This window comes from Miniopterus natalensis, chromosome 18, assembly GCF_054644295.1.
Source record: "Miniopterus natalensis isolate mMinNat1 chromosome 18, mMinNat1.hap1, whole genome shotgun sequence".
Classification (NCBI taxonomy): domain Eukaryota; kingdom Metazoa; phylum Chordata; class Mammalia; order Chiroptera; family Miniopteridae; genus Miniopterus; species Miniopterus natalensis.
Genome location: NC_142098.1, coordinates 18,583,494 through 18,610,188, shown reverse-complemented (window position 1 = coordinate 18,610,188; position 26,695 = coordinate 18,583,494). Strand labels below are relative to the sequence as shown.

General features: G+C 49.2%; 1 protein-coding gene across 1 annotated transcript in view; it reads left to right on the top strand.

The window, feature by feature from the left end:
* The window catches only part of PLCG2 (phospholipase C gamma 2), a 121,175-nt gene that overhangs the window by 63,809 nt on the left and 30,671 nt on the right, over positions 1-26,695 (top strand). Inside the window, exons 9-24 of the mRNA XM_016196971.2 lie at positions 684-785; positions 2,077-2,195; positions 4,285-4,370; positions 5,805-5,925; positions 6,309-6,477; positions 8,305-8,409; positions 9,663-9,752; positions 10,298-10,473; positions 11,650-11,850; positions 12,697-12,816; positions 14,752-14,932; positions 16,407-16,478; positions 19,945-20,054; positions 23,043-23,139; positions 24,480-24,546; positions 26,367-26,524. Of these exons, the coding sequence (XP_016052457.1) occupies positions 684-785; positions 2,077-2,195; positions 4,285-4,370; positions 5,805-5,925; positions 6,309-6,477; positions 8,305-8,409; positions 9,663-9,752; positions 10,298-10,473; positions 11,650-11,850; positions 12,697-12,816; positions 14,752-14,932; positions 16,407-16,478; positions 19,945-20,054; positions 23,043-23,139; positions 24,480-24,546; positions 26,367-26,524 (1,974 nt within the window). The remainder of the gene's footprint in view (positions 1-683; positions 786-2,076; positions 2,196-4,284; positions 4,371-5,804; positions 5,926-6,308; positions 6,478-8,304; positions 8,410-9,662; positions 9,753-10,297; positions 10,474-11,649; positions 11,851-12,696; positions 12,817-14,751; positions 14,933-16,406; positions 16,479-19,944; positions 20,055-23,042; positions 23,140-24,479; positions 24,547-26,366; positions 26,525-26,695) is intronic.

The following is a 26,695-nucleotide window of genomic DNA, read 5'->3' as shown; positions in this document are numbered from 1 at the left end:
TTCGCAGAAGGAAGGAGGAAGCCTCTGGCCTTTTGGGGACACCTAGGCCTGGCGAGGCGTTTGCATGAAGAATCCTGCAATTTGAGTGTCATGGTGTGATATGCAAAGATTTTAACACCCCTGTATACAAACGAACTGGCCGCTCCCCAGGCTCCTAGCTATTTTGTGTCCCTTATCCGAGGAGATTTGCAAGAATCAACAGCACGGTCCGAGGAGATTTGCAAGAATCAACAGCACGGTCCGTTGTCGATGGGCGCCCACAGGCCGGGGAGGCCATTTCTCGCCGCCTCATTTGTGTCTGTGCTTAAGCTTTTCCTCCTTTCGTACGCCCTGGGCTGAGCCTCCCCATCTGACCACACACACATCTGGTGGCCCATTTGCTTTTATTATTCTTAACGATAGAGGCTTATAATATGCGGAACCCAGAGAGCCTTAGTCAAAGTTAAGTCTCTGGGTCCTGTTTCCTCCCTTTGCCTGATGGATACTTGGGGTTTGAGGGTTTGGAGAGGAAAACAAAGTTACTTTAAATTACGTGTTCTCACGGAAACGCTGTGCGTCAGTGTTGTTACGCCCACGTAACGGAGCGGGGATGTGACCCGCCCAGGGCCAGCCGGGCCAGTCACCCCGATCGACGGCCTGACGTAACTCTTTTTGGTGATTTCTGTTTTCTTTGTCATTCTAAGGAACTTTGGGCTCAGGATCTGAACAAAGTCCGTGAGAGGATGACCAAGTTTATCGACGACACGATGAGGGAGACTGCGGAGCCCTTCTTGTTTGTTGATGAGGTGAGCGGGCTCCTTGCGAGCTGCCCATCACGGGCTGGTTTCCTTCCAGTCTCTTCCTTTCACTCGGCTGCGGGCCTTGTTTCCTGGGTGCGTTTCTTGCTTTTGCCACGAGAGGGCATCTGTTGCCCGGCAGCGCGGTGTAAGCGCACCACATTCAGAGGTTTGGGGGACTCCTGTGAGCTGCGGAAATGGTTGCACTTGGCCCTGAGTGAGGCAGCAGGGGAGGTAAGACGGAGGGAGAAGTGGCAGCTCCTGTCCCCTGTCAGGTTGTTACCAGCAAGCACAGTGTTACCCAGTGTCACTCAATCTGCTGATTTTTAAAATTATTATTTAATTTTTATTATATATATATATCTGCATACACACGTGTGTGTGTGTATATTTGTTTTTTGTTGTTTTAATGATCACCTGAGGATATTTTCTCCATTGATTTTTAGAGAGGGAGGAGGGAGGCAAGAGAGGGAAACATCGACGTGAGAGAGACACATCTATCGGTTGCCTCTGGCATAGACCCCAGCAGGGGCCGGGGATCAAACCTGCAACCCAGGGTCTGTGCCCTTGACTGGGAATCGAACCCGCGACCCTTCGGTGCACGGGCCAGTGCTCTAACCGCTGAGCCACACTGACCAGGGCTGATTTTTTTTGTTTTTTTAAGAGGTTAAGAGTTGCGATATGAAATTTCCTGCCTTCTAAAATGTTATGATACTGTCCTGGCTAGTTTTGTTAGAGCGACGGCCTGCAGACTGAAGGGTCCCAGGTTCGACTCCGGCCAAGGGCACCTACCTCGGTTGCAGGCTCGATCCCTAGCCCTGGTTGGGGTGCTTGTGGAAGTCAACCAGTTGACGTGTCTCTCACATTGATTTCTCTCTCCCTTCCTCCCTCCCTCCCTCTGCCTTCCACTCTCTCTGAAAAGCAATGGAAAAAATATCCTTGGGTGAAGATTAAAAAAAGTTATGATATTGTTAATGTTTTGTTTAGCAAACTGGTGGGTTCACAAATGTTAATGTCATTATTATTATAAAAGTTATTATATATGGGAAGCATGTACTCATGTAGCAAATATTTTAGGATGCACATTACAAAGGAAAACATTATATAGGTCAGTGACACGTGTCAGCACCGCCTGTTGCTGTCTGAGTTTCTGCGTGGAAACCTGGGTCAGGGAGGCCTGGAGCCCGTCTGCGGAGTTAGTGTGTCAGAGCTGCCATTTTCCTGTGCTGGCACAGACAGAGCCCGATGCCACCACCCTTCACCGTGATGATCCCATCTTTGTGTTTGTGACCCCACCCAGTTCCTCACGTACCTGTTTTCCCGGGAGAACAGCATTTGGGACGAGAAGTATGACGTGGTGGACATGCAGGACATGAACAACCCCTTGTCGCATTACTGGATCTCCTCATCACATAACACGTGAGTTTTGCCACCGGCCTGGCTGGGTGGCAGATGAAGGGCAGTAGGGTGGGTGTTCCACTGCACTACTTTGGCAAAGCGTGTGGGAAAGGGGTACAGTGCAGGGCCATGCTGCTCAGACCGGAATAAAAAATGCTTCTGGAAGGGGCGGAGGAATGCACCTCTCTTTCCCAATTGGCGTGTTGCAAAGATCATCCTTTTGCTGTGGCCCTAAAAAACCAATCAGTAAAGCTGGTTTTCATGGTTTGGGCATCTCATAGTAGGCACAGCAGAGCAAATGAATTAGTCATTGAACTGATATTTATTGTCTACCCTGTGCTTGCTGGGAACTGGGGCTATAGCAGTGAACAGGGCAGGACAGAACAGCTCTGTCGTCATGTGCTCGGAGGGGAAAAGACCTCCTTTGAATCTTAACAGGACAGAAGTTGGTGAGAGGAGAACAGGTGGTGAGGTGAGGAAGAGGGTGTTAGAGGAACAGCATGTGCAAAGGTCCAGGGGCAGGAGGAACTGAGAGGGGTCTGTTAAGATTAGACTGTAGAATCTGGGGTGTGGGGGGTAAGTGGCAGGATACGAGGCCAGCAGGGTCAGCTTGAGTGGAATCTTTAAGGGACAGCAGGGACAGTGGGAGCCACTGATGGCTTTTAAGCCAGAGAGCAACATGTTCAAATTTATATCTTTGGAAGATTACCTTGATTGCAAAAAAGAGAATAGATTGGAAGAGAGAAATGATGTTGCACTCAAGTTTCAATATTTAGTCTGCCTTATAAGGTGAGAGGGTGAAGGTCTTGGATCCTGGGCACCCAGAGAGCTGTAGATTGGTGGTGTCCCAAGTGTCATTCCAAGCAGGAGCTGGCGAGAAAGCCCTTGAGCTTATCTCCAGGCATTTTAGAAGGTAAAGTCTTGTTCAGGGAAAAATTTATTTCATGGTTTTCTCTCTACCATGTCCATTGGTTTAAGAGTTGTGTCTTAGAATGGTGAACTCTACCGAACCCATAAGACATTTAAGGAACATAAACTCTTTGAAAGGGGAACAGGGTGAGGAGGAGATTGTAAAAAGTATGCATTTTTATGGCTAGTGGACATAGTTCATAGCGTAGTAACTTCCACCAATAGTTGTTCAGTACCTGGCTTCCGCATATCAGAATGATGGCCCATCTCTGCCCTATTTAGATTGAGGGCTAGTGGGCAGCCAACAGAGGGTTGTTAATTTATCATCTGCCATTAATATCACTCCTGACACCCTTTGACCAAGTTTTCAAAAGAACACATGATCCTTATGGAAAACAGTATGGAGTTTCCTCAAAAAATTAAATATGGAACTGCCATTTGACCCAGTGATCCCACTTCTAGGAATGTATCCTAAGAAGCCCAAAATACCAATCAGAAAGAAAATATGCACCCCTATGTTCATAGCAGCGTTATTTACAATAGCTAAGATCTGGAAGCAGCTCAGGTGCCCATCAGTAGATGAGTGGATAAAAAAGCTGTGGGACATTCACACACATGGAATACTATGCAGCTGTAAAAAAGGATCTCTTACACTTTGAGACAGCATGGAGGGACCTGGAGGGTATTATGCTAAGGGAAATAGCTAAGCAGAGAAAGACAAACATCACATATCTCACTTCTTATATATGGAATCTAATGAACAAAAGAAACTAACAAAATAGATCCAGAGACATGGAAGCATGCAACAGACTGGTGATTCTCAGAGGGAAGGGGGGTGGGTGGGAAGAGATGAAGTTACATGCATATACGCACGGCCCATGGACACAGACAGTGGTGTGGTGAAGGCCTGGGGAGGGGGCAGGAATGGGGTGGAGGGGGTCAATGGGGGAAAAAGGGGACATCTGTAATACTTTCAACAATAAAGAAAAATTAAAGTGGTCTTGACCCTACGCTTGGATGACCAAGGTGGATATTGTTTACATCCTGCCTGAGTCTAAGGCGTGGCCACACGGTGGCAAGTGTCTGGCCCAGATCCTAACCGTGGGTCTTTCTAGACAGGAAGGACTCAGGCCTTTGGGAGCTTGGGCTGAGAAGTTCCCCAAGGACACCCTGAGGTGCAGGCCCGCCTCCTCTCCTTCAGGTACCTCACAGGTGACCAGCTGCGGAGTGAGTCATCCACGGAGGCCTATATCCGCTGTCTGCGCATGGGCTGTCGCTGCATTGAGCGTGAGTAGCCTTTTCCTGGTGGAGATAACGCCAAGAATTGAGGTTAATGGTCACTGCCAACAAGTCCTCAGCTCATTGTTGGCGCCCTCTGCCGGCCAAGAACCCAAGTCACTCTGGTTCCAGAGCGCGGAGGAAGCTGGTGCTGGGAAACCATGTGGTTGTTCAGTGACCTGCTCCCCCTGACTGAGCCCACCTGCCCCTCTGCTGGGCAGGCACAGCTGGGGTCCCCAGTTCTCTGCCAGGCAGGCACAGCCGGAGTGCCTGCCCCCTTGCTGAGCTGGTTGGCCCCTGCCACTCACAGCTTGATGCTTTTTTTGGTTTTAAAGCTGAATAGTGGGATGAGTGGGAAAGGCCAAGGGAGAAACCAGGTGCTCAGAGCATTTGGGCTAAGGGATGTGGCCATCGATGGCAGGGACCTTTTCTCAGAAGAAAATTGTCCCCAACACAAGGAGTGGTGATGAGTCTGGCCGGGTTGGCGCCACAAACCCATCTAGAAAATGTCCTGATCGGTGGAAGGCCTGGGAGGCCAGCAGCAGAGGTGACTTCACTGCCCTTCTGTCCTTCCTCAGTTTCCTTCCTAGCTTTTAAAAATTTTTTTATAGGAAGGCAAATAAATGCCTTTGAGTTTTAGCAGCTGGCCCAGCCACGGGTGCCATCCTGACCATTCTTGTCACGGGTGCTCACAGATACCCTGATACAGGTGATTCCGGGCACCTGCAGCTGCCCAGGACCCAGCTGCTTGCTCCCTCCTATTCCCCGGCCTGACCCGACCCAGGAGCTCGTAGCGTTAGGCTGAGAGAAGGCACAAACCACGGATTTAGGCTCCCATTTTATAAATGGGAAAATTCATCATGGTATCAAACCTTCATTTCCTGCAGAGTATTCCTAGTTTATACTCACTCCACCCTCCAGGAAAGAGCAAATGGGAGAAAATTAAGTTCGGAACTGTCGGCTCCTGTTACCTCTGGGGGATGAAGATGTAGGGATGTTCACCTTCTGCGTAATCTAGTTCTGTTTGAATATTTTACTATGAACCTTTGAGAATAAATTTTCACATTACTGCATGTTATTTCTACTAGCAAAAAAAAAAAAAAAAAGCAAGCCAGGGTTTAGACAAGTAAAATCAGAAAATAAAACACAAGGTAAATATCTCTCTAGAAGAGAAACATTTAAAATAGTTTCTTTTGGACAAATGTATTACATTACAAAAGGACCTATAATTAAACAACCAAAATCTTCCCTTAACCGCAGAGATAACGCATGCACACAGGTGGCCCCTGAGTGTAGTTATTAGGCTCGCCCCCCGTGTTCTAGTAACTGAGCTGGCGTGGGGGGCAGGGCCGACCTCGGGGCTGGCGGGGCGAGTGTGCCCTCGGCGGGCTCGTGAGGTGCGTGTGACGGGCAGGCGGTGAGGCAGGTGGTTTCTCCCGCCAGTGGACTGCTGGGACGGGCCCGACGGGAAGCCCATCATCTACCACGGCTGGACGCGGACCACCAAGATCAAGTTTGATGACGTCGTGCAGGCCATCAAAGACCATGCCTTTGTCACCTCAAGGTCAGTTGTCTGATTTCCAGGTGGTTGGCCTTTAAGGGAAGGGCAGCTAAGGTGGAGCAGACAGACTCCCCTCCCTCTGCCCACACACGGATGGACGGACGGACACACACGTGCACGCACACCCGGATGCAAACACACCAGCCTGGGCTCCATCCTGACCTGTCACTGCCAGGCCCTCTGCTGAGTGGTGGCACCCTCCACAGGCCAAGAGCGCAAGCCACTGCCTGGTTCCGGAGCCTGGAGGAGGCTTGCACCGGGAAACCACGTGGTGGTTCAGTGACTCTGCTTCCCCTTATTGAGCCAGCCTGCCCGTCTGAAGGCCAGGCACCGTTGGGGTCCCCAGCCTGCCCCCTTGCTGACCGGCCGGCCCCTGCCGCCCACAGCTTCCCCGTGATCCTGTCCATTGAGGAGCACTGCGGTGTGGAGCAGCAGCGCTACATGGCCAGAGTGTTCAAGGAGGTGTTTGGCGACCTGCTGCTGATGAAGCCCACGGAGGCCAGTGCTGACCAGCTGCCCTCGCCCAGCCAGCTGCGGGAGAAGATCATCATCAAGGTCGGCGACCTCAGGCTGCCGCCACTCACTGGGGAGAGCCAGGGGCTCAGGGCACAGGCCCAGGTCTCGCTGCCCCGACTCACACCCCTCTCCTTACTAATGCATCACCCTGGGCAAGGTCATTTAGCCTCCCGGTGCCTCTGTGTCCTCGCCAGGCTAGGAGGGGGTGCGGATAATAGCAGAACCCACGTGGTCAGTGTGCTGTGTGAGCATAGCGTGGAAGAATGCCCGCAAGGGCTTAGAGCCGCACCCGCGCCATTGCAGGTGCCACGGAAATATTAACGCATTCATTCATTCATTTGGCGAACCTTCACCACGCCCCTCTCTGAGTCACATGCAAGGTGCTGGGGTGTCCAGTGACCCAGGCACTGTTCTTGCCCTCAGGAGCTCCCAGTCTAGTGTGGGAGATGGACTGGAGGTGGACAGTTGCCCCCCAAAGGCTACATGCACTAAGGGGTGGCTTGCCAAGTGCTATGGGGAGAGAGGAGTGATCGTGTGCCCAGGAGTGCCAGGGATGCCACGGACGGGTGACAATTGGGTATTTGTATTACTAGGATAAAGAGACCAGATACACAGTTGCTTAAAGCATATAAGAGTTTATTTCTTTCTCATCTGAGGGAGAGTGTTCTGGAAGTTTCGAGCTCTGGCCCACAAGGTCATCCAGGAACCCAGGGTCCTGTTCTACAGTCTCCCAGGAAAGGGGTTTTCAGTGGGGGTTCCACAGACCCCCAGAGTCCACAGATAGAATTCAGGAGGGGTAACATGTGAACTTTGGGAAAAAATGTTGCCTCTTTATTAACCTATAAGTAAAAACTTAAGATTTCCTTCCATTATGAATATTGGCTACGAGCCACTTGGGGCTTTGTCACCAGCAGAGATCATGAATATTTTCATATCATATGTACAGTTCCTGGAGATATCTCAGAATAATGGTGTGCTTGTCACCCCTTTGAAATGATGGAAGTTATTAGATCTGCCTCTAGTTCTTATGTAGGATATTAATAAAGAAAGCACATTTTTAGTCTTTTGCACATATTCTTTACTTAATATTCTAATAATTGTATTTCAGTGTAATTGGTTTCTCTTATAATCTTATGCATTATAAACATTATTCTGAGAGAGGGGTCCTCAGTCTTTCCCAGACTTCAGTGGGGGTCTGGGATACAGATGGTAAATGAAGGCCCTGCTTGCGGGTGCCGTCCTGGCGTGTGGTCGAGCTCCAGCTCATAGGCAGGGAGAATGTGAGGGGGTCCAGGGCCAGTGGTTTCTGGTAACCGTGTGGATGTCAGTTGTCCACGTCCCGGCCTGTCCTGTTCGGTGTGTGAGAACTTAGTCACACAACCACACCACCTGCAAGGGACCCTGTGATCCTGCCTTTCCTTCTGTGTGCAGAGTGTTGGGCACACAGGGGGTATCATCGATTCACTGAATATTTATCACGCGCGTCCTCTGTGCCGAGCTAGCACAGGAGGTTCGACAGGAACGAAACAAAGTCCCAGGGAACTTTTAACCATTTTTAATGGTCCTTATTAATGGTCCTCATGGGACTTATATTCTAGCAGAGAAGATCGAAGACAGATACATAGAAACACATGAGACTAAGAATGAAAAATAACTACCAGGGGCTAGAGAGTGAAGGGGGAGGAAGGGGAGTGCGGGTTATTTCAGATCAAGTCGCTGAGGAGAGTTCCTCTGAGGCGGGGCTAGGCGGGGAGGAGAGGCAGTGCAAAGGCCCCGCGGGGTGACGCGGCAGATGGGTGCTTGCTGGCTCAAACACCCTGAACCCGAGTCTCAAGGGAGACAGGCTGTCTCTACCTTTCCCCTCAGCATAAGAAGCTGGGCCCCCGAGGTGATGTCGATGTCAACATGGAGGACAAGAAAGATGAGCAGAAGCAACAGGGTGAACTGTACATGTGGGATCCCATTGACCTGGTGAGTCTTTTGCAGCCCTTCTCAGAGCCTTGAATGTATCCCAGGCCTGCTGGAAGGCTCAGAATATTCCTGTCTTACTGTCATTTTGACCCTAGTGAATTTACCATTATAATGAAACTTGGTTTTTCTTTTGTAGTTTTAATGCTTTATTTTGAAATAATTTTGTATTCCGTATAACATACTATATATTTACATCCCCCCCACACAAAGAATATACCTTTCATCTGAATTCCCCAAATACTGACATCCTACATAATCGGAGTATACTTACTGTAACCAGGACGTTAACACTGGCACAATACTAATTCATGGGCCTTATTCCGATATCACCAGTTTGTCCACGAATGTCCTTTTTCTGGTCCAAGAACCAACTCAGGGTACAGCAAGGCATAGTGGCCCTAACTCCTTACAGTCTTCCAATCCGAGGCAGTTCCACTGGCAACCTTATTTTTTTGATGAGAAGAAGGCATTTTGAGCACTAACACCACTTCTCACGTCCTGTAACCTAACATGCAAATCCATTTGAGTATTTTTTATTGTCTATTCTTATATCCTAGAAATAAACTTAAAAATGTTTAAAATTTGTTTCATGCTTCCATGTCTGTGGTCCTCTCTTGTTCATCATGGACACAGACAGTAGACAGGGGAAGAACTGGGGAGGGGTGAGAGATGGGGGGAGAGGGGTAAAGGGGAGAAAAATGGGGGACATCTGTAATACTTGCAACAATAAAATAAATTTTTAAAAATATAAAAAATGGTTAAAATTTAAAGAATCAAGTCACAATTCAGTGTTGAAGAAAGGTTCTCTAAACAAACTAGCTGAGAAATCCTGCAAGCTTTAAAAACTGAATGAAATAGAAAAAGACAGTCATGAGGACATCAAAAACAATCCCATCATTCATAAAGGCTTCAATTAAATATGAAACAGAAATTTCACAGCATAAAAAACAATCCCATCATTCATAAAGGCTTCAATTTAAATATGAAACAGAAATTTCACAGCAAGTCATATCTACCCTGGGATACACTGAGTAAAGAATTTCTGAAATGCCAAAAGAAACCGAAAATAGATGTTTTTAAAGCCATTTCTCAAAGGGGATCGAATTCTGTGAAACCACCACGAATGTCTACAGAAGTGGGAAAGGCGAACCCCCAGGGGGATGCTGGGGTGATGACGCCCAGCAGGGGCCTGGGCCCCACAGTTGATGGGGTAGAGACTTAGGGGACGAGTTAACTCTGGTTTTACTTTCTAGAAATGGACTCGGCACTATTGCGCCGTCGCAGATGCCAAGCTGTCCTTCAGCGATGACATTGAACAGACTGTGGAAGAGGAACTGCCCCAGGTAGGTGGAGGCCTCCTAGGTGGCTCCTCTCATCCTGCGGCCACCGGGCCTGGACACAAGGAGCTGCCTCTTTGGGTACCAAGGCCTCCCTGGCTCTTCTCTGACTGGCTGGCCGGCTGGCCCAGGGGCGTCACCAGTGAGGTCCAAGGGTCTTCCCTGCTCTCCGAAGGGCCTGAGTGGTATGTGCTCCCCCCAGAGGACGGGGCGTCTGGGTGCTCTGTCTGGCCCACCCCTTGTTCCTTGAAGGTCACTCCCAGGGCACCATGGCTCTCAGACCTCCCTTGTGATGGAGTGAGGGCTGCACTGGGGGACCCTTCCTCTTTGCCTCAGGACCCCAGGAGGCTGCCTCAGATGGGGCTGTTTGGAGTAGGCTGGCAGGCGGGGAGGGCAGTGGGAAGTGTTCTCCCAGACCTCTTGGGGAGAGGGCAAGCTGAGGCCAGCCTCTGTTCCCGGTCCCCCGAGTCAGCATGTGAAGAGGGCCCAGACTGGTGATGCTGGGGGCCTGGTCCAGGCTTTCAGAAACCCCTCCTCTCTTTGTGGCCCAGGACACACCCCCCACAGAGCTGCATTTTGGGGAGAAGTGGTTCCATAAGAAGGTGGAGAAGAGGACAAGTGCTGAGAAGCTGTTGCAGGAATACTGCTCTGAGACGGGGGGCAAGGATGGGACCTTCCTGGTGCGGGAGAGCGAGACATTCCCCAACGACTACACCCTGTCCTTCTGGTAATGGCCCCCTGCCCAGGGCGTGCCCGCCTCCTCCTCACAGCTGGCCAGGTGGGGGCTGGGTAGCAAGTAGTGGGAGCTCAGGCCAGACTCGGGCAGGCCTGGACTGGAACCCCAGACTTCACTTAGTGAGCTGTGTGGGGCAGGACTTGGGTAAGGTGGGTGAGGCCCCCAAAACTTACTAATCAGGATTAGTGATATTTTAATGCAATATTTTAAAAAATCAAAAGTAATGCAAAAAAAATCGTGGTGAACAAAATATCAACATAAGACAATATGACCTCACTCACCTTCCCCTAATCCCAGCCCTGGATCAGGTGATAGGACTCTGGGCACTTCTCTCACCCTCCTGGATTCTCCCTCTCCTTGCCTCTAAAATAGAGATTCTAGAAGCAGCCTTACGAAGCTGTCATGAGCTTTCTCATTTGGTCATTTATTCATTCACTCATTCATTTATCTATGTCTCATCCATTAAAAGATCTTTATTGAGTGTTTGCTCTGTGGTAGGCACTGTGATTTACCAGCGATCAGACAGGGTTTCTGTCCTAATGGAGATTAGTCTGGTGGGGAAGGCAGACAGTGAAAAATTAATCATGCAGGTGATACATAATTGTAGTGGTGGTAAGTGCAATGAGAAAAATGCAAGACGTTACGAAAGTCTGTTAGAGAGGGATCTAATGTCAGGTTGGGGGTGGTGGTGGTCAGGGAAGACTTCCTGAAAGAAGCGGTGTTTAAATTGAGACCTGAAGGGTGAAAACTGTAACAACATACAAGTCACCTTGGTAACTAACACATTCTTACCATGTGCCAGGCAGCATTCCAGGCCTAGTTCGTGTGGGATCTCGTTTTATCCTCAGGACAGCTCTGTGGGGCAGGGGCTGTTAGTATCCCTGTTCAGCCACTAAGACAATAATACAGAGGCTCAGAGTGGGTGGGTCATGTGGCAGTCAGGATTTGAACCCAGGTCGCCTGGCTGTAGAGTAGGAGTTACGTAGGTAAAAGTGGGCAGTGGGTGGAGTGAGGTAGAATGTTCTGGAATCCAGAAAAGGACCAGCCTGTGCTGAAGCCTAGGGGTCTGTCCTAAGAGCAAAGGGGCGCCCGCCTGTGTTCCCTGACGGCCGGGGTGCAGGAAGGCCGGCGGGCCTGACCCGGCCCCGGTGTTGTCCCTCTGCCCAGGCGCTCGGGCCGGGTCCAGCACTGTCGCATCCGGTCCACCGTGGAGGGCGGCACCATGAAGTACTACCTGACTGACAACCTCATGTTCACCAGCATCTACGCGCTCATCCAGCACTACCGCGAGACGCACCTGCGCTGCGCCGAGTTCGAGCTGCGCCTCACCGACCCCGTGCCCAACCCCAACCCCCACGAGTCCAAGCCGTACGTGAGCCCGCGCTCGGGCAGCACCCCGGGGCTCGCCGGGGCAGGCACCCCGGCGGCTTGTGTTCACCAGTCGGGAAAGGCAGCCTCGCGGGTGTGCTGGCGCCCCAAGTCCTCGGGGGTCCTCCGGGCTCCCAGGGTGCCACATGCCTGCCCCCCCTTACCTTTGCCCATTTCTTTTTCCCCCTTCCTTCCTTCGGCCGTGTCTTTCTAACCCTGAATTCCTGGGCCATGCTTTTTGGAGGCTCATTTTGGCCCAGTGATATCTATTTGCCAAAGATCATCCTGGTTTGTTCTGAACGTGAACAAGGAAAGGGTAATGGTGAAGGTTTCCCCTTCGTTTTTTACCCGGTAACGTGCATATCAGTTACGCCTTGCAAAGGGTTAACCAATCCTGGAAACAAAAACCCAGTTTTTAAAAACCCTGGAGGCAGTTAAATCGCACATTTCTTAGCAAGCCGAATAACTTAGAGCAGCTTTATTTTTCACTTGTCTGTGTTCATACATACTGCCTTTTACAATTTGCTATTTCATATCCTTAAAAGTAACCAAAGACCAACTAAACAAACAACTCAGTCTAAAATGCTGTTGTATTCTCTGCCTCCGCTTTTCTGCGCCACCCCCGGGTGCTGGCTCTTCAGAGCTGGCGGGTGGGTGGGAAAGGTTGCTTCCAGCAGACCCACTGCGTGCGCCTGTCACCCGGGCCGTGTCTCGGTGGCCTTTTAAAATCTGCTGTCTCCAGAGGCGGGTTTGGATGGGAGGCCCGCCGGTCTCCCGGTGCTTTCTGGGGCCGTTTCCCCTCTGCGGGCGGCCCCTCACTTGCCGTTTCCCCGGCCTGTGCTGCAGATGGTACTACGACGGGCTGAGTCGCGGAGAAGCGGAGGACATGCTGATGCGGGTCCCCCGGGACGGCGCCTTCCTCATCCGGAAGCGGGAAGGCAGCGACTCCTACGCCATCACCTTCAGGTAAGCACGTGGCTGGGGCCCGGGGGGGTTCAGAGGCTGGCTTAGCCCAGTGTTCTCTCCCTAGAGGGTCATCGGTAAGGACGGCAAGAGCAATGACAAAAGCTTTCACTGTGCTGGGCACTCACTGGTCTATATTCTTAATGATCTATAACCATGATCACTATTTTTCAGAGGAGGAAACTGAGGCACAGAGAGGTTAAGTAACTTGTTGAAACACGCAGCCAGTAAATAGTGAGGCTGGGGTTCGAACCCAGGCATCTCTGGCAGCCCAGATGGGTGATGCTCTAGATCTCATTTCCTCCCAGCTTCCCTTGCCATCCAACACTGCCCCTGGGGAGGCCGTGTAGACCGACCATCTCTAGGACTGTAGTTCTTTAGTTCTACCCCGTGAAACCCGATTCCCCCGGTTTCCACCATGACAGTGTTGGAGGTGGGGTTCAGACCCGGTTCATCATGCTGTCCCTCCTAACTGTTCATTTATCGGGTACCCTCTGGGTGTGGGACGCCTTGCAAAGGGCTTACCCTGGGTAACACGACAGACAGCAGTCCTGGCAGTCGCCAGGAGACAGGAGCTGCGAGTCCCCAGCACCGTGGTGAGGACACAGGCTCAGAGTGGTTACCTGAGGAAGAAACCAGAACCTGACCCACTCTTAGCATCCTGGCGCCTCCCTGCCCCCCGGGGGCTTTTGTAAAAAAACTTTAAAATAAATAAATTTTTAAATGTATAAATATATACTCCTTATAAAAAATGAAGACATTGAGGTGAAGGTTAAAAGCCCCTGGTGGTCCTGCTCATCTCAATCCTTGTCCTGGTAGAAAGCACAGTTTTCTAACTGGTGTCTCCATCTGGATAAAAATTTTTTTACACATATATCTGATACCCCTATGGAAAATATGTAGTGCCCTTTTGTGTGTGGGGAGTCTTGTTCTATTTTTAAAAAAATACAAATGGGATCATACTATGGTTTTATTCTGCAACTTGTTTTTCTACTCAGCAGTATTTTTTTTTTTTAAATTATTAAAATGTCACTGCAAATAAGCTAGTGAAACAGACGTCTTCTAGCATTGTTTTACAGGGCTTTGTGAAGAAATGGCTTAAGCAGGATCTGTGTTTTAAAACCATAAAAAATGTCTCTGAGGTGCAACATTTTTTAAAAGACGAGTAGTTCGCCTGTAGTAACTGTGCAGTTAGACGGTTTTAATAAAAAGATGCTCTTGGCTGTAAAGTTAAGGTCAAAACCTATTTTCCCAAATGTTTCTATTCTTGCTGATAAAAGCTCATAAAGCTGAGGAGTCTGTTCTGTTTTTTTTTTTACCTGCCTCTTGCTTCAAATGGGTGAGGGAATAAAAGACTTGTTTCCTTTTTGGGGAAACAGATGCCACTGTTGCACCAATTGGGGCAGTTTTAGAAAAGATTTAAGGATTGGGGCATGAAGTAGAGACTGGCAAACGTGTTCTGTAAAGGACCAGAAAATAAATATTTTAGGCCTTTCAGGCCATGTGGTCTCTGTTGCAGCCGTTCCACCCAGCCATTGTAGAGTGCACACAGCCACAGACAATACACAAACGGATGTGTTTCAATAAAACTTTATTTACAAAATTACAGAGGGTGGGCCAGATTTGGCCTGTGGGTCATAGTTTGCCAACCCTGATCTGGATGTTCCCAAAGTCAAGTCCTGTAGTTGGGGAGGAGGGCAAGGGCCAGAGGAGCCAGCAGTTGAGTCACTCAGCAGTATTTCTTCAGAGGTACAGACTCCCCTCTGTTTTGAAAAGACCCACGTCGTCGTATTCCGTGGGCATGGTGCACCGTGTATTATGTGGTCCCCTAAGGATGGGTAACTAGGTTGCCTCTAAGTGACTGGGGTTGTATGTTGTACGGCAGTTGTCTGGCTGCCGGGATCTCCGAGTGTCACCCGTGTGGCCTTCTCCCTCCAGGGCCCGGGGCAAGGTGAAGCACTGTCGAATCAACCGGGACGGCCGGCACTTCGTGCTGGGGACCTCCGCCTACTTCGAGAGCCTGGTGGAGCTCGTCAGTTACTACGAGAAGCACGCCCTCTACCGCAAGATGAAACTGCGCTACCCCGTGACTCCTGAGCTCCTGGAGCGCTACAACATGGTAGGCGGTTGTTTGGTGGAAATCTTGTCTGAGCTTACCCTTCATCTGTTCATTCAGTCAGCAAGCCTTTATTGAGCACTTCCCGTGTGTCCGATGCTGCTCTGCTCCCCGAGATATGAAACTGAACACAGTGCACAAAGACCCTGCCCTCATGCTGCTTGTAGTCTAGTGTCGGGGAGATGAGATACATTTTTAAAAAATATACAGAGCATTGCGAGATGGTGATAAGTGCTATGGAGGACAACAAACTGGGCAGGCGGATAAGTGGATTCAGGGTGATGCAGAAGGGGTTGCAGTTCTCAGTGGTAGTCTGGGAAGATCTCACGAGTAGACAATTGGGCAGACATTAGCAGGGGTGAAGGAGTGAGTCATGCAGCTATGTGGAGGAAGAACGTGCCTGGAGGTGCGGAGAGGAAGTTGGTGTGGCTGGAATTGAGTGAGCCAGGGTGGGGGTAGAACTTAGTAAAGATGGGGATTAGTAGGGGACTGCATGGTGCAGGGCCATGGTAAGACACTGGCTTCTATTCTGAGTCATTGGAGGGTTCAGAACAGAAAACAGACCTGATCTGATTACCTTGTCTCAGTTCCTATCAGGTGCATTCATTAACTTATTAACGAGAGATTGATGGTACACCTAAAATGTGCCAGGAACTGTTCTAGATCCTGAGAGTACGGTGGAACAAGGCTGCCCTTGGGAAATTTAGGTTCTAGGCAGGGGAGCTGGGTAACATGCAGTCACAGAAATAAGGTGCCTTCAGACCGTGTGAATTACAGCGAAGAAAATTAAACAGGATGGTGCCATAGGGGTGGATGTTATGTTAGATTGGGGTCGAGAAGGCCATAGGCGGCCACCTGCAGGGGGTTAAAATGTGAGCAGAAACCTAGAACAGGGAGTGAATTTGCCATGGTTGCTGTGAAGGAAGCTGATTCCAGGTGGAGGAGCAGCCGCAGCCCAAGCACTAGGGTGACTCTGAGGGACAGAAAGGTGACTGATGTGGCTGGAGCCCAGAGAAAGAGAGGCAGAGGGAGGGCAGGGTGGGTTTTCAGTGTGTGAGACAAACATTTAACCAGTTCTCTGCGGAAAGAAGCCCTGGTTTTTGGCATTTGCCAATTTCCATGGTGTAAATACTTCCATGGTGGCCAGTTTCAAGCAACCAACACTGAATGTGGGTCAGGAAGAGACAACAACAGGCTCCAGCACATTCAGGGTTTGTGTCTTCACAAAGGCACACAGTGCCTGGAACATAGTAGGCCAGGATAGGGCCTTTTTCATTTTGGGGTCAAATTTGCAAGTTTTGGGGAACTTCTTTATAGCTTGTAACTATCTCTACCCACAAGGCATGAGGAAACTGTGAGGGTTCATCTCTTTTACCAGAGGGCAGGAAACCACAGGGGCACCTAGACTCCTTGTTCTGTGTACGGGCTGGCCCAGGAGCGTGGATGGTTCCATTTACTTTTCTCTGTTCTTTTTCAGGAAAGAGATATAAACTCCCTGTATGACGTCAGCAGAATGTATGTGGATCCCAGTGAAATCAATCCTTCTATGGTACAGTTCCGACCTTTAATTTACACTATTTCCTGGTCATTAGATTGACATGGAGTCCACCCCGGTCATAATAGGACGAGGAAACATTTTGGGAAACTTGGCCAAAAATTTTTTTTCCTTTTTCTTTTTTTTTTTTTTTTTTTTAGGAAATGATGATTGACAATATGACATCTAGTTTCAGGGAAGAGGTTAATAGAATTTCTTCCAAATGCAATTGTGCCTTGCTGAGGTTTGATGAATCACCTTTGGGCCACACAGCTTCTAATTAAAAGCCTTTCAAATGTTTCTTGCCCACCGACTGAGTTGGTGGTGTTTATAAACTCCCTCTGGTTCACTGACCTTGCAGTGCGAGCCCTATCTCACATTCCTACCCTGGCTGTGGTGTGATTTCCTGCAGGTAGGGCTGGATTTTACTCTCAGCCCCCAGCTCCTCCTCCCTCTGGTTTCATCGCAAGTGTAGCTTGAGCCTGCAGAGGAGGAGGGATGTGAATTTTCTGTTTGGGGGGACTGTCTGGCACCTGATTAGTATATAGTTCTCAATCAGGAAGGGGCCACACTGGTGGGCTCTGTAGAAATCCAGAACATAAGTACCTTTCAGTGAGACATAAAGTCTTGAAAAGTTGTCAGCAAATGGAGCTGTGTGCGAAATGCGTCAGCTTGACAGCAAAAACTTTTATTAGAAGTAATGGATGCTTTGGTAATGAGGATAGCATGGCCTCATGCCAGCCAGATGGCAGGGGATGGTGGAGACCCTGGTAAACTATGGAATACACCGCCTGTCTCAGGGGCAGCCACTCCCCAGGAGCAGCCAATCGTAGCCTTTCCAGAAAGCAGGCCAGGTCTTCTGATTTCTTAAGCTGATAATTTAGATGTTTTATTGGAAATCTCCCTATTTCTAAATCCTGGCAACTAGATTAAGTTGTAGAGAAAATCTTCCTATACTACATGAGCCAAGCACAACATGACCGAGTGCTGAATTTGACTGCAAGTTGCCCAACTGAGGTGAATGCCTGGAGATAAAATTATTACTATTATGGTTGAAAAATAATATAACAATAAAAAACCCATTTTGAAAACCAGAAAAATAATTGGTCCTAGTCTTACCACCCTAACACAGTAGCCATCTGCACTTTTGTTGGGTGTTCTGTCTTCTGGTCTTTGCATGTATTTTACAGTCACCGCCACCTGCATCTGTCATTTTTATTCTGCTTTGGTCACTTGCCACTTGGCCACGTGTGGGCTTTTCCACCGCCAATCTTCTTAATGACCGTTTTTGTCTAACCTGGTAGGCCAAGTCATTGAGGTAAGATACATGGCTTGGAATTTTAACTTTAAAAGGAATGTTTTCAATGCTGCAGAATATTCTGGGTGGCTGTGCCAGTTTAGCTGTGTCCCTGTCAGTAGCCATTTGGATTATTTCTGGTCTTCTGCTCTTCTGAGTTAACCCTAAAATGAACTTCTTCATATATGAGGCTTTGGGCATCTTTTGCATTATTTCCTTTGGATAAGTTCTTAGAACTGGAATGATGAGATCAATAATAACAGGTCACATATCAGTGACCACACATCAAGCTTTGTTCTAAGCACCTGACAACTCATTAATCCTCACAGCAGCCCCCATACACTGGCTACTATTTTTGCGTCCATAATAAAGATGAGGAAACTGAGGCACTCAGAAGTTGAATAATTGCTGAGGTCACATAGCTAGGAAGGTATGGAGCTGGAATGTGGACCCAGGCAGTCTGGCTTTGAGGTGTGTGCTCTTAAATATGTTTTGTATTGATTTCAGAGAGAGGAAGGGAGGGGGAGAGAGAAACATCAATGATGAGACTCACTGATCGGCTGCCTCCTGCATGCGCCCTACTGGGAATCAAGCCCACAACCCAGGCATGTGCCCTGACTGGGAACCGAACCACCATCTTCTGGTTCATGGGTAGATGCTCAACCACTGAGCCATGCTGGCCGTGCTTGAGTTGTGTGCTCTTAGCCACTTTGCATTGCTGCTGCTTACTTGGTCATCCGATGGGTGGCTTGTTTCTGTGTAGTTCATGAGGGACTATCTGTCAGGCTGGAGACTTGCTCCCTGTGGAAGCTATTATATGGCACCTCCGCCTCTGCCACTGGCTATATCTTCCTTGTGGCCTTGGAGCCTGGCAGTGGCCTGTGGAGTTTCATGGGGAAAGACATGGCTCCTATTCTTATGCCCACCCTTGAAGCAAGATTCTGAGGTAGAACAGGCTCCATTTGCAGGTGGGGGAGACAAGGGCAGGAGACCTGCTTAGCCTCTGGTTGGAGGTTCCTATGGCAGAGCTTGCAGAGTAGGTTGCTTAAGGAATAACATGAACTATGGCAATAGCTCGTGTTAATTGATTCATCTCTGCACTCGGCCACTACCAGCTGGTTGATCTTGGGCAAGGATACTTCATCTCTCTGCACCTCAGTTTCCTCATCTGTAAAATGGGCATCATAATATTGCTACCTACCTGTTAGGGTTGATGGGAGAATTAAAGGAGATACTGTAGATAAAAGGCCTAGAGCAGTGTTTTGACTATAGTTAGCCCTTAATAAATATTGTCATTTTTGTCATTACATGCATTATCTCATTTAATAGTCTTCCTAGCCCTATGAAGCATGTGAAGTTTTAACTCCCCTTTCCCAGATGGGGAAACAGGCTGGGAGAGCCTCAAGGTTATATAGTAGTAAGGAGCAGAGCAATAATTTGAGCCCACATGTTTGACTCCATAGCCTCTGCTCTAAGGAGTTTTACTGGATTCCTTGTAAAACCTGTTCCCATTTCCTTGGGTGTGGGGTGGGGAGTTGCTGATCTAAACAGATTTCATAGTTCTAGAGGTTTTCGATTAATGCTTGCTGCATGGGCATTCATTTTGCCATGGATTTATACTTGCCAAGCAGGCATTAAAGCAAATTCACTGAAGAAAAACCTTACCCTGAGTAAGTTCTGGCCTATTTGTTTCTGCCAATGCAGAGATCACCTTTTGATGCATTTCGTGGAGAAGTGCCTCGGTTACTCTTGCAAAATGTCAGTGTCCTGCAGGGGTCTAGTTAGGGGACCCCTGGCCTAGGTAAAATTGGTGAGGCCCAGGATGGCCAGGAATGGTGGTGTTTGAACTTCTGGGAGGGTTGTTGAGTGTGGGCATGTGAGGACTTCAGAGGTAGTGACTGTGGCTTAATCTGAAAGGCATATCCTTTCTTTGTTGAGGAAACAGCAATTTTGGGTGACTCTGAGGTGCCCTTGGCTCTGACCAGGCCAGTCCCCATCCCTCCTCCCCGGTACCTTTCTTGACTACGGATCCTTCGCAATGCCAGTACTTTGCCAGCAGAGGGCGCTGGAACCCGGACTGAAGCGCTCCGCTCCCTGCTGACACCCGAATGCGTGAGAGTGAAAGCAGAGTCCTCCCTCCGCTCAGGTCGGTGCCTGACCTTTTTTTTCTGTTTTCCCTGAAAGCCTCAGAGAACCGTGAAAGCGCTGTATGACTACAAAGCTAAGCAGAGTGACGAGCTGAGCTTCTGCCGCGGCGCCCTCATTCACAACGTCTCCAAGGAGCCCGGGGGCTGGTAAGGCTGAGCCGCTTGGTGGGTGAACTCGACTGGTCACTTTTGGGGGTGAGACACAAGTGCCGGCTGAGCACTGGCCCCTTTTATCTACGTTCCGAGCTTGCTCTGACCTGTTTTACCTTCTCTGGGAAGTGGCTTGATACATGCATGCTCTGTTCAGAAAAGTGGATAAACAACAGTTACCATATTATGTCACATAGCACAACATCGTATCACATATTATTTTAATTGTAAAAACAGCTACTGTTTATTGAGATCTTACTGTATGCCAGGCTCTGCACTAAGAGCTTTCATATGTCATCTACCCACGTCTTCATTACAACCCTGTGGAGTTATTACTATGATATCCCCACTTTACAGATGTGGCGAGTGAGGCTTTCCAAAGTTGCACAGCTACCAAGTAGCACAGGCTCTTCCCATTAGATAAGCTTGTGGATTATTTTAAATTCAAATTCTCATGCTAAGACTTAGCCCTGTGCCCTGTGCAATGGCCCCATCCTAGGTTGAAGAGGGCACATTTTAGGCCAAAGGTACCTGGTTAGCTCTTCCATCTTTTCACGTGGGAAGAAAATTTCACTGCCTAGCCATAGGCCCTGGGGTAGGTCGTTTTGTGGGATGATTTCTACCTCAGAGCAGTAAGAATTTGTTCATAACCATGAGCACTGGTAGAGATTCAAGCACCTCCCAAGATTGGCATCTCTTCTTCCCATCACGATAGCTGAACCTGCATTTTACAGACAAGTAAACTGGCACAGAGAGGTACAGTAACTTGTCCAGGACCACACAACAGGCTGAGATTTGAAGCCAGGCCTTCTGACTCCAAACCCTACATTCCTAACCTAATTCATGTACTGGGTCCAAAGGTTTCAAAGCTCTTTTTATGAAGGGGGGGAATAAATTTAGAACCCCCCTCTCCAACTCAATTCTTACCTGGATTCCAGTGTCAAAACCAGGTTACAGCACAGTTATCTGCTGGAGCCTGGGCTTGGAGCCCCCATCTGGCCTTCCTGCTGACATGTCTTTCCCACTGGAACCCCTAGAGCTCCTCCTTGCAAGATCCCAGCCCCAGATTGCCAACCACAGTGTTGTCCATCCGCCTCCCTCCAAGACAGAGGTTTGACTATCCCAAGGTCCCTCCTGCTGAGCGGCACAGCCAGAATCTGGGTCTCCTCAGGCCCCAGCACTCCCTTCCCATGAATCTGCACCCTGCCTCTGATGAGGTCCCAGTTCTGTATGTGTGGGTGACTGACCTATCAAGTTGTGGGTAGAGCCCAGGTGATCACTACAAATCTATGTGTGAAACAGCCCCATGCCTTTCCACATCTCTCATGCGGGGTTCTCCAAATTTCCAGGTTGTTGTCTTGAGATGAATTATGAAACTGGCATGAGGGTCTTCGGTGAGGGACTATGGGTAAACCACCCAGCTGAGGTCCCCATGTTTCTCATTGTCTCCAGTGACAATAGTGCCATCTAGTGGGATGCCTGTGTCAGACACCTTTTTTTTTTTTTCTTTGCATCCTCCCAAACTGGTGGTGGTGGGAGGCTAAATAATTTTTGTCCAAACTGGGATGCATTGGAGAGTGAAGGGAATGTTATTAATAATTACACCTGGACAACAGGCATAAGTCACTCAGTTCTGAGCAAACAGTCACCCTGAATACAGCCGGCATTTGCCTGAGATGGGTCCGAGAAACATGCAAAAATGGCTTACAGCTGGTGATCATATACTTCTACGAGGCTATGAGACAGTTGGACCTTACTCTGCTCATTCAAGTCAACAAACATTAGTGAAGTGTTCCCCACAACCCCGGGTACAGATCTGATTGAGGTTGAGAAAGGTCTCACATGGTGGGGAAAACGGATGTGTAAGCTAAATATAAGACCTGGGCTGCTCCGACAGCTGTGGGGACAGATGCCAGAGGAGCACAGAAGAGTATTCAGCCTAGGTGGCAGTCAGGGAAGGCTCCCTGGAAGAGGCACACCTGAGCTGAATCTTAAATGGTTAGTAGGAGCACACTGGATTTGAAGGGCACAGACCAAGGCATGAAAACTAGGCAGCATAGCAGGGGCACAAGTGAGGGTGACAGGTTATTTGGAATGAATGTCAAGTTTGAGTCATGGAGAGGCAGGAGTTGAGGTCCAAGAGGCCCTGGGGTCAGACATGCGGGCTCTGATTGCCAGGCTAAAGAGTCTGGGCTTGATTCTGAAGGCCCCGGGAGCCGTCAGTGTGGGGTGGTCCGAGCTGCATTCTGGAAAGTGCTCCTAGCTGCAGAAAGTGGCCCACAAGGGGCGCTGGAGGGAGAAGCCCTGTGTGCCCAAGCACTGGACTTGGGGTGACAATCTTGGCAGTGCTGCAGTTTAGTGGAGCCGAGACATACCCATAGCTTGATTGTGTCCTGTGTTGTTCATGCTGTCACAGAGGTAGGAGGAAGGCTGGGGGCCGCATTTTAGCTGAATAACAAGAACTAACACTGTTCTGCACTTACTGTGTACTAGGTGCTGTTTAAAGCTCTCAGCATGTGCTAACCCACATAGTCCCAGTGAATCCTCTGAGGGAGGCACTGGGATTGTCCCCATTTTACAAACAGCACAGAGCGCCCATGTAGTTGGTGGTAGAGTCGGAATTTGATTCCAGGCTCTTTGGCTCCTTCTTTATCTCACCCTTGTCTCTCAGCTCATGGTGCTCCCTGAAATGGGGGTTGGGCAAGCTCTACAGCGGAGCTTGTCTTGTGTGGCCTGTGATGTCCACGTGAAACATTGAAACTTTTGACTTTTAGTGTCTTTGACTAAACGGCAAGAGGATTTCCCCTCAATCACACTGATCACTGATAGAAAAGCAGAGGATCCTTGAAATGCTCCATCATCTCAACACCTCCTCTGGCCACTCGGTCACCTGCCGCCTTCCCCCCCCCCGGCAGCCGGGGTCTGAGGAGCAGTAATGGATTAGTAACACTGCCTGGCGAGGCCCATGATGCTGTTTTTATCTAGGTGGAAAGGAGACTACGGAACCAAAATCCAGCACTACTTCCCCTCCAATTACGTCGAGGACATTTCAACGGTTGATGTGGAGGAGCTGGAGAAGCAGGTGAGTCTGTCATTGTAGGGAGGGTCCTTTGGGGAATCCACCAAGCTGTCTCAGTGGGTACATTTTATAGGCAGTGGTGTGTGGTCCTGTGGAGCCCTGAAAGAGTGCCATGGAAATTAGGATTGTCCCCCAAGATGTCATGGGTGAAAGTCACTGTGACAAGCCATCATGTTTTAATCAGGCTGTGCTGGGCTGGAAGGCTTTGAATATGCAGGAGAAACCCCTCTAGAGTGAAAATGGCCAAACGGGGAATTCGTCCTTTGCTTAAAGCAGCTTACGAATGAAACATTTAGTTTGGGCAGCCAGACATTCAGAACATGCTTGGTGTGGATAAGCAAGCAGGCCAAAGTGGAAGGTGTGTGGAGGCCTTCCTGATGACATTGCAAACCAGGTTTCTGTTCCCTGCCTCCTCTTGCCCAGCAGGCTCAAAGAGAAGCCACTTCCAGTGTGACAGCACTGTACCAGGGATGAACTCTTTGTAATGAGGACTTTAAGGTCCTATTTGAGCCCAAGGAATTTTCTAAGGGAGTTGGGGCAACCTGGGAAGGCTGCATGGAGGAAGGGGCATTTGAGCCTTAAAAATCAAGTTAGAGATCAACAGCAAGAGACTGACAGAAGGGAATTCCAGGTGGGAGGTACAACCTAAGCAAAGGTGTGGTGGTGGGAACGTAATTGTGTTCGGTGTGCTCAATCTGAGGCAGAAATGTGACCCTCTCTCTGTGTCTGTCCATGGTGCCCCTACCCACACAGCATTAGCCTGGTGGAGGGGTGGGAGAGTATAAGCAATGGGCAGATGCACAGTTCTGCCAGCTCTCCTGAGACCAAGGTATTTTCCATCTCACCTGGACCCTGTGATGGTTCAGGTGTGCGGTGGGAGGTAGAGCTGGAAGGCTGACCAGGGCTCTCAGAAAGCCTTAAAGTCCGGTCACAGACCATGGGTGTTGCTCCCACAGGACACGGAGAATTCCAGAAGGTTCTTGAGCTGGGCTTTAGGAGGCCAGATAGTCCCATTTAATAATAATGTCAGAACAAAGGGTCTGGGATGTTTTTGAAATCAGATCCATGGAAACGCCTCAAAACCTGTTCTAGAATTCACAAGGCACATTTTTACCGATTGGAAAATGAAACGCCAAACCTGCGGCACCTGCTCACTGCTCGGTCCCTATCAGTAACATGCTTCATTAGTTAGCTCTCTCCCCCTGGACGTATCCGGTAATGAAAATGCATTTTAAACAGTTCCACTGGCAGTCTCTCTGCTAAACGGTGTGCTTTGGAAACTGGTTGTCTTTTATGATTATACCTGTTAAGACTAACGTGAGTTATGTCTTATTTCTTCACAGATTATTGAAGACAATCCCTTAGGGTCTCTTTGCAAAGGAATATTGGATCTCAACACTTATAACGTTGGTACGTTCACACATGGTCTTGGCCTGCATTCCCACCCAAATCTCCCAGTCTGGCCTCAGAACCGTCCCCTGCAGGGGGGCAGCTCTCACTGGGTCCTTCTAGCCTTGACTTGGATGCTGAAGTTGAGTATTGGGCCAGGCTGGTTGCTTATTGCAGTTATGTCTGCTATTAATATCTGTAAAGTGCTAACACAGAGTCTGGTGCAGAATAAGTCCTAGGCGAATGTTAGAAGTTGTTATTCCCAACGTCATCTTCGTTTCAGGGACCCACCTGGGTTTCCCATGCTCTTCTAGAAGGAGCTGGGCTGTTGGTCCAGCTGTGATAGAGCATGGAGTTGGGAGCATCTGGTTCTAAGTCCAGTTCTGGCTCTTAGTTGCTATGAGACTCTGGGCCTGTCACTTCTTTCTGAACCTCCACTTCTTGGCTTCTCAGCTGGGCATCAGGAAATCAGGAAACCTGCCTGCCCACCATGGAGTCTACTGCAAGGGGGCACATGCATGTACGGCGCAAGCTCACTGGCACATACAGCAGTGCCAGTGAATTGCATGGGGCTTCCTGAGCCTTGACCATGCTTTCTTTTAAGTGGGGATGTAGCAGCTTCCACACGAAGGGACTGAAGGCAGCAAGAACATTCTGGGCCCACGCGGCATTCCTCTCTCCATGTTCTACAGCTCCATGCAGTCCATCGATTCATTAGCCTGGGCCTGTTCCCTCCGTGACCTTTGCTGGGGAGGTCTGGGCATGGTCCCAAGCCTCAGATAATAATAGTGCCAGGAATTTTCTGCTTCTAGTGTCAGCACTTTGCTTTCTCCATTTATTACCTGTTGTTGTTTTATTCCCTTGACAATAGTCTGATAGGGTAGGTAAGAGAGGGATTCTTGGTTCCAGTTAACAGATGAGAAAATCAACCCCCTAAGTGACCACAAACCCTGCCTGAGGTCCCCAGGCAAGTTGGTGGACAAGCTGAGACTCACTTGTGTCACTCTTTGTATCGTCTCCTGCACCATATTTGCAGAGCATAGGTACGTGGCTGAGTGGTTACAAATAGGAAGCTTGGAATCAGGTCTGATTTGAGCCTCAGCTTTGCCATGACTAGCTATGTGACCTTCCATGTGTCACTTTCCCTCAACGTGTGTCCGTTTCCTGTCCTGTAAAATGGGTGTGCCAAGAGTGGCACCCCAAGAAGCTGTGTTAAGGATTAAATAAGATATAGTGCGTGTAATCTGCTTAGAATATTGCCTGGCACATGAGAGCTCAGAGATCTTAAGTGAATAGTCTTTTTTGGCAGATAATTTTTCCTCATAGCCTTCACTTTCTTACCTAGAAAACACTTTCTCTGCATAAAGAATCTATTCTATGCCTTCCTCCCAGCTTCTGGTGGTGGCTGGCGATCCTTGGTGTCCCTTGGCTTGTGGCCGCATCACTCCAATCTCTGCCTCTGTCTTTAGTGGCCATCTTCCCTGTGTCTCAAATTTCCCTCTTTCTCTGATAAGGACACTAGTTCTTAGATGTAGGGTCCACCCTAAGTCCACGGGTGGTCTCATCCTGAGATCCTTGAATACATCTGCAGAGATCCTGTTTCCTACTAAGTTCATGTTCATAGGGGTCAGGATGTGGACCTATCTTTTTGGAGAACACGCCTCAGGCTGCTGCATAGCTTGAGCAGTAACGTGTGTAGAGTCCAGACGCTGCCTGGTACAAAGCAAACGTCCCATCGACATTGACCATGCAGTGACAGCTGGGTTCGTGACAGAAGTGGCTTGAGCAGTGTGCAGTCTGGTCTTCACGGCTTTCAGGACTTGTGCTATTCTCTCCCAAAGTGAAAGCCCCACATGGCAAAAACCAGAAGCCTTTCGTCTTTATCCTGGAGCCCAAGAAGCAAGGTGACCCTCCGGTGGAGTTTGCCACGGACAAGGTAGAGGAGCTGTTCGAATGGTTTCAGAGCATCCGGCAGATCACCTGGAAGATTGACACCAAGGTAGGCTCTTTGCTTACCTGGACTCAGGTGGGGCGGTGTTCTCAGTGCTCTGGCACCCTGCTGAGGTGTGGGCGGGTCCACGCAGCAGGAAGAGCAGGCCCAGGGGCCACACAGAATTCAGGGAGGTGATGGGGTGGGTTCAGACAATAGGAGCGCCAGTCATTCTGAAGA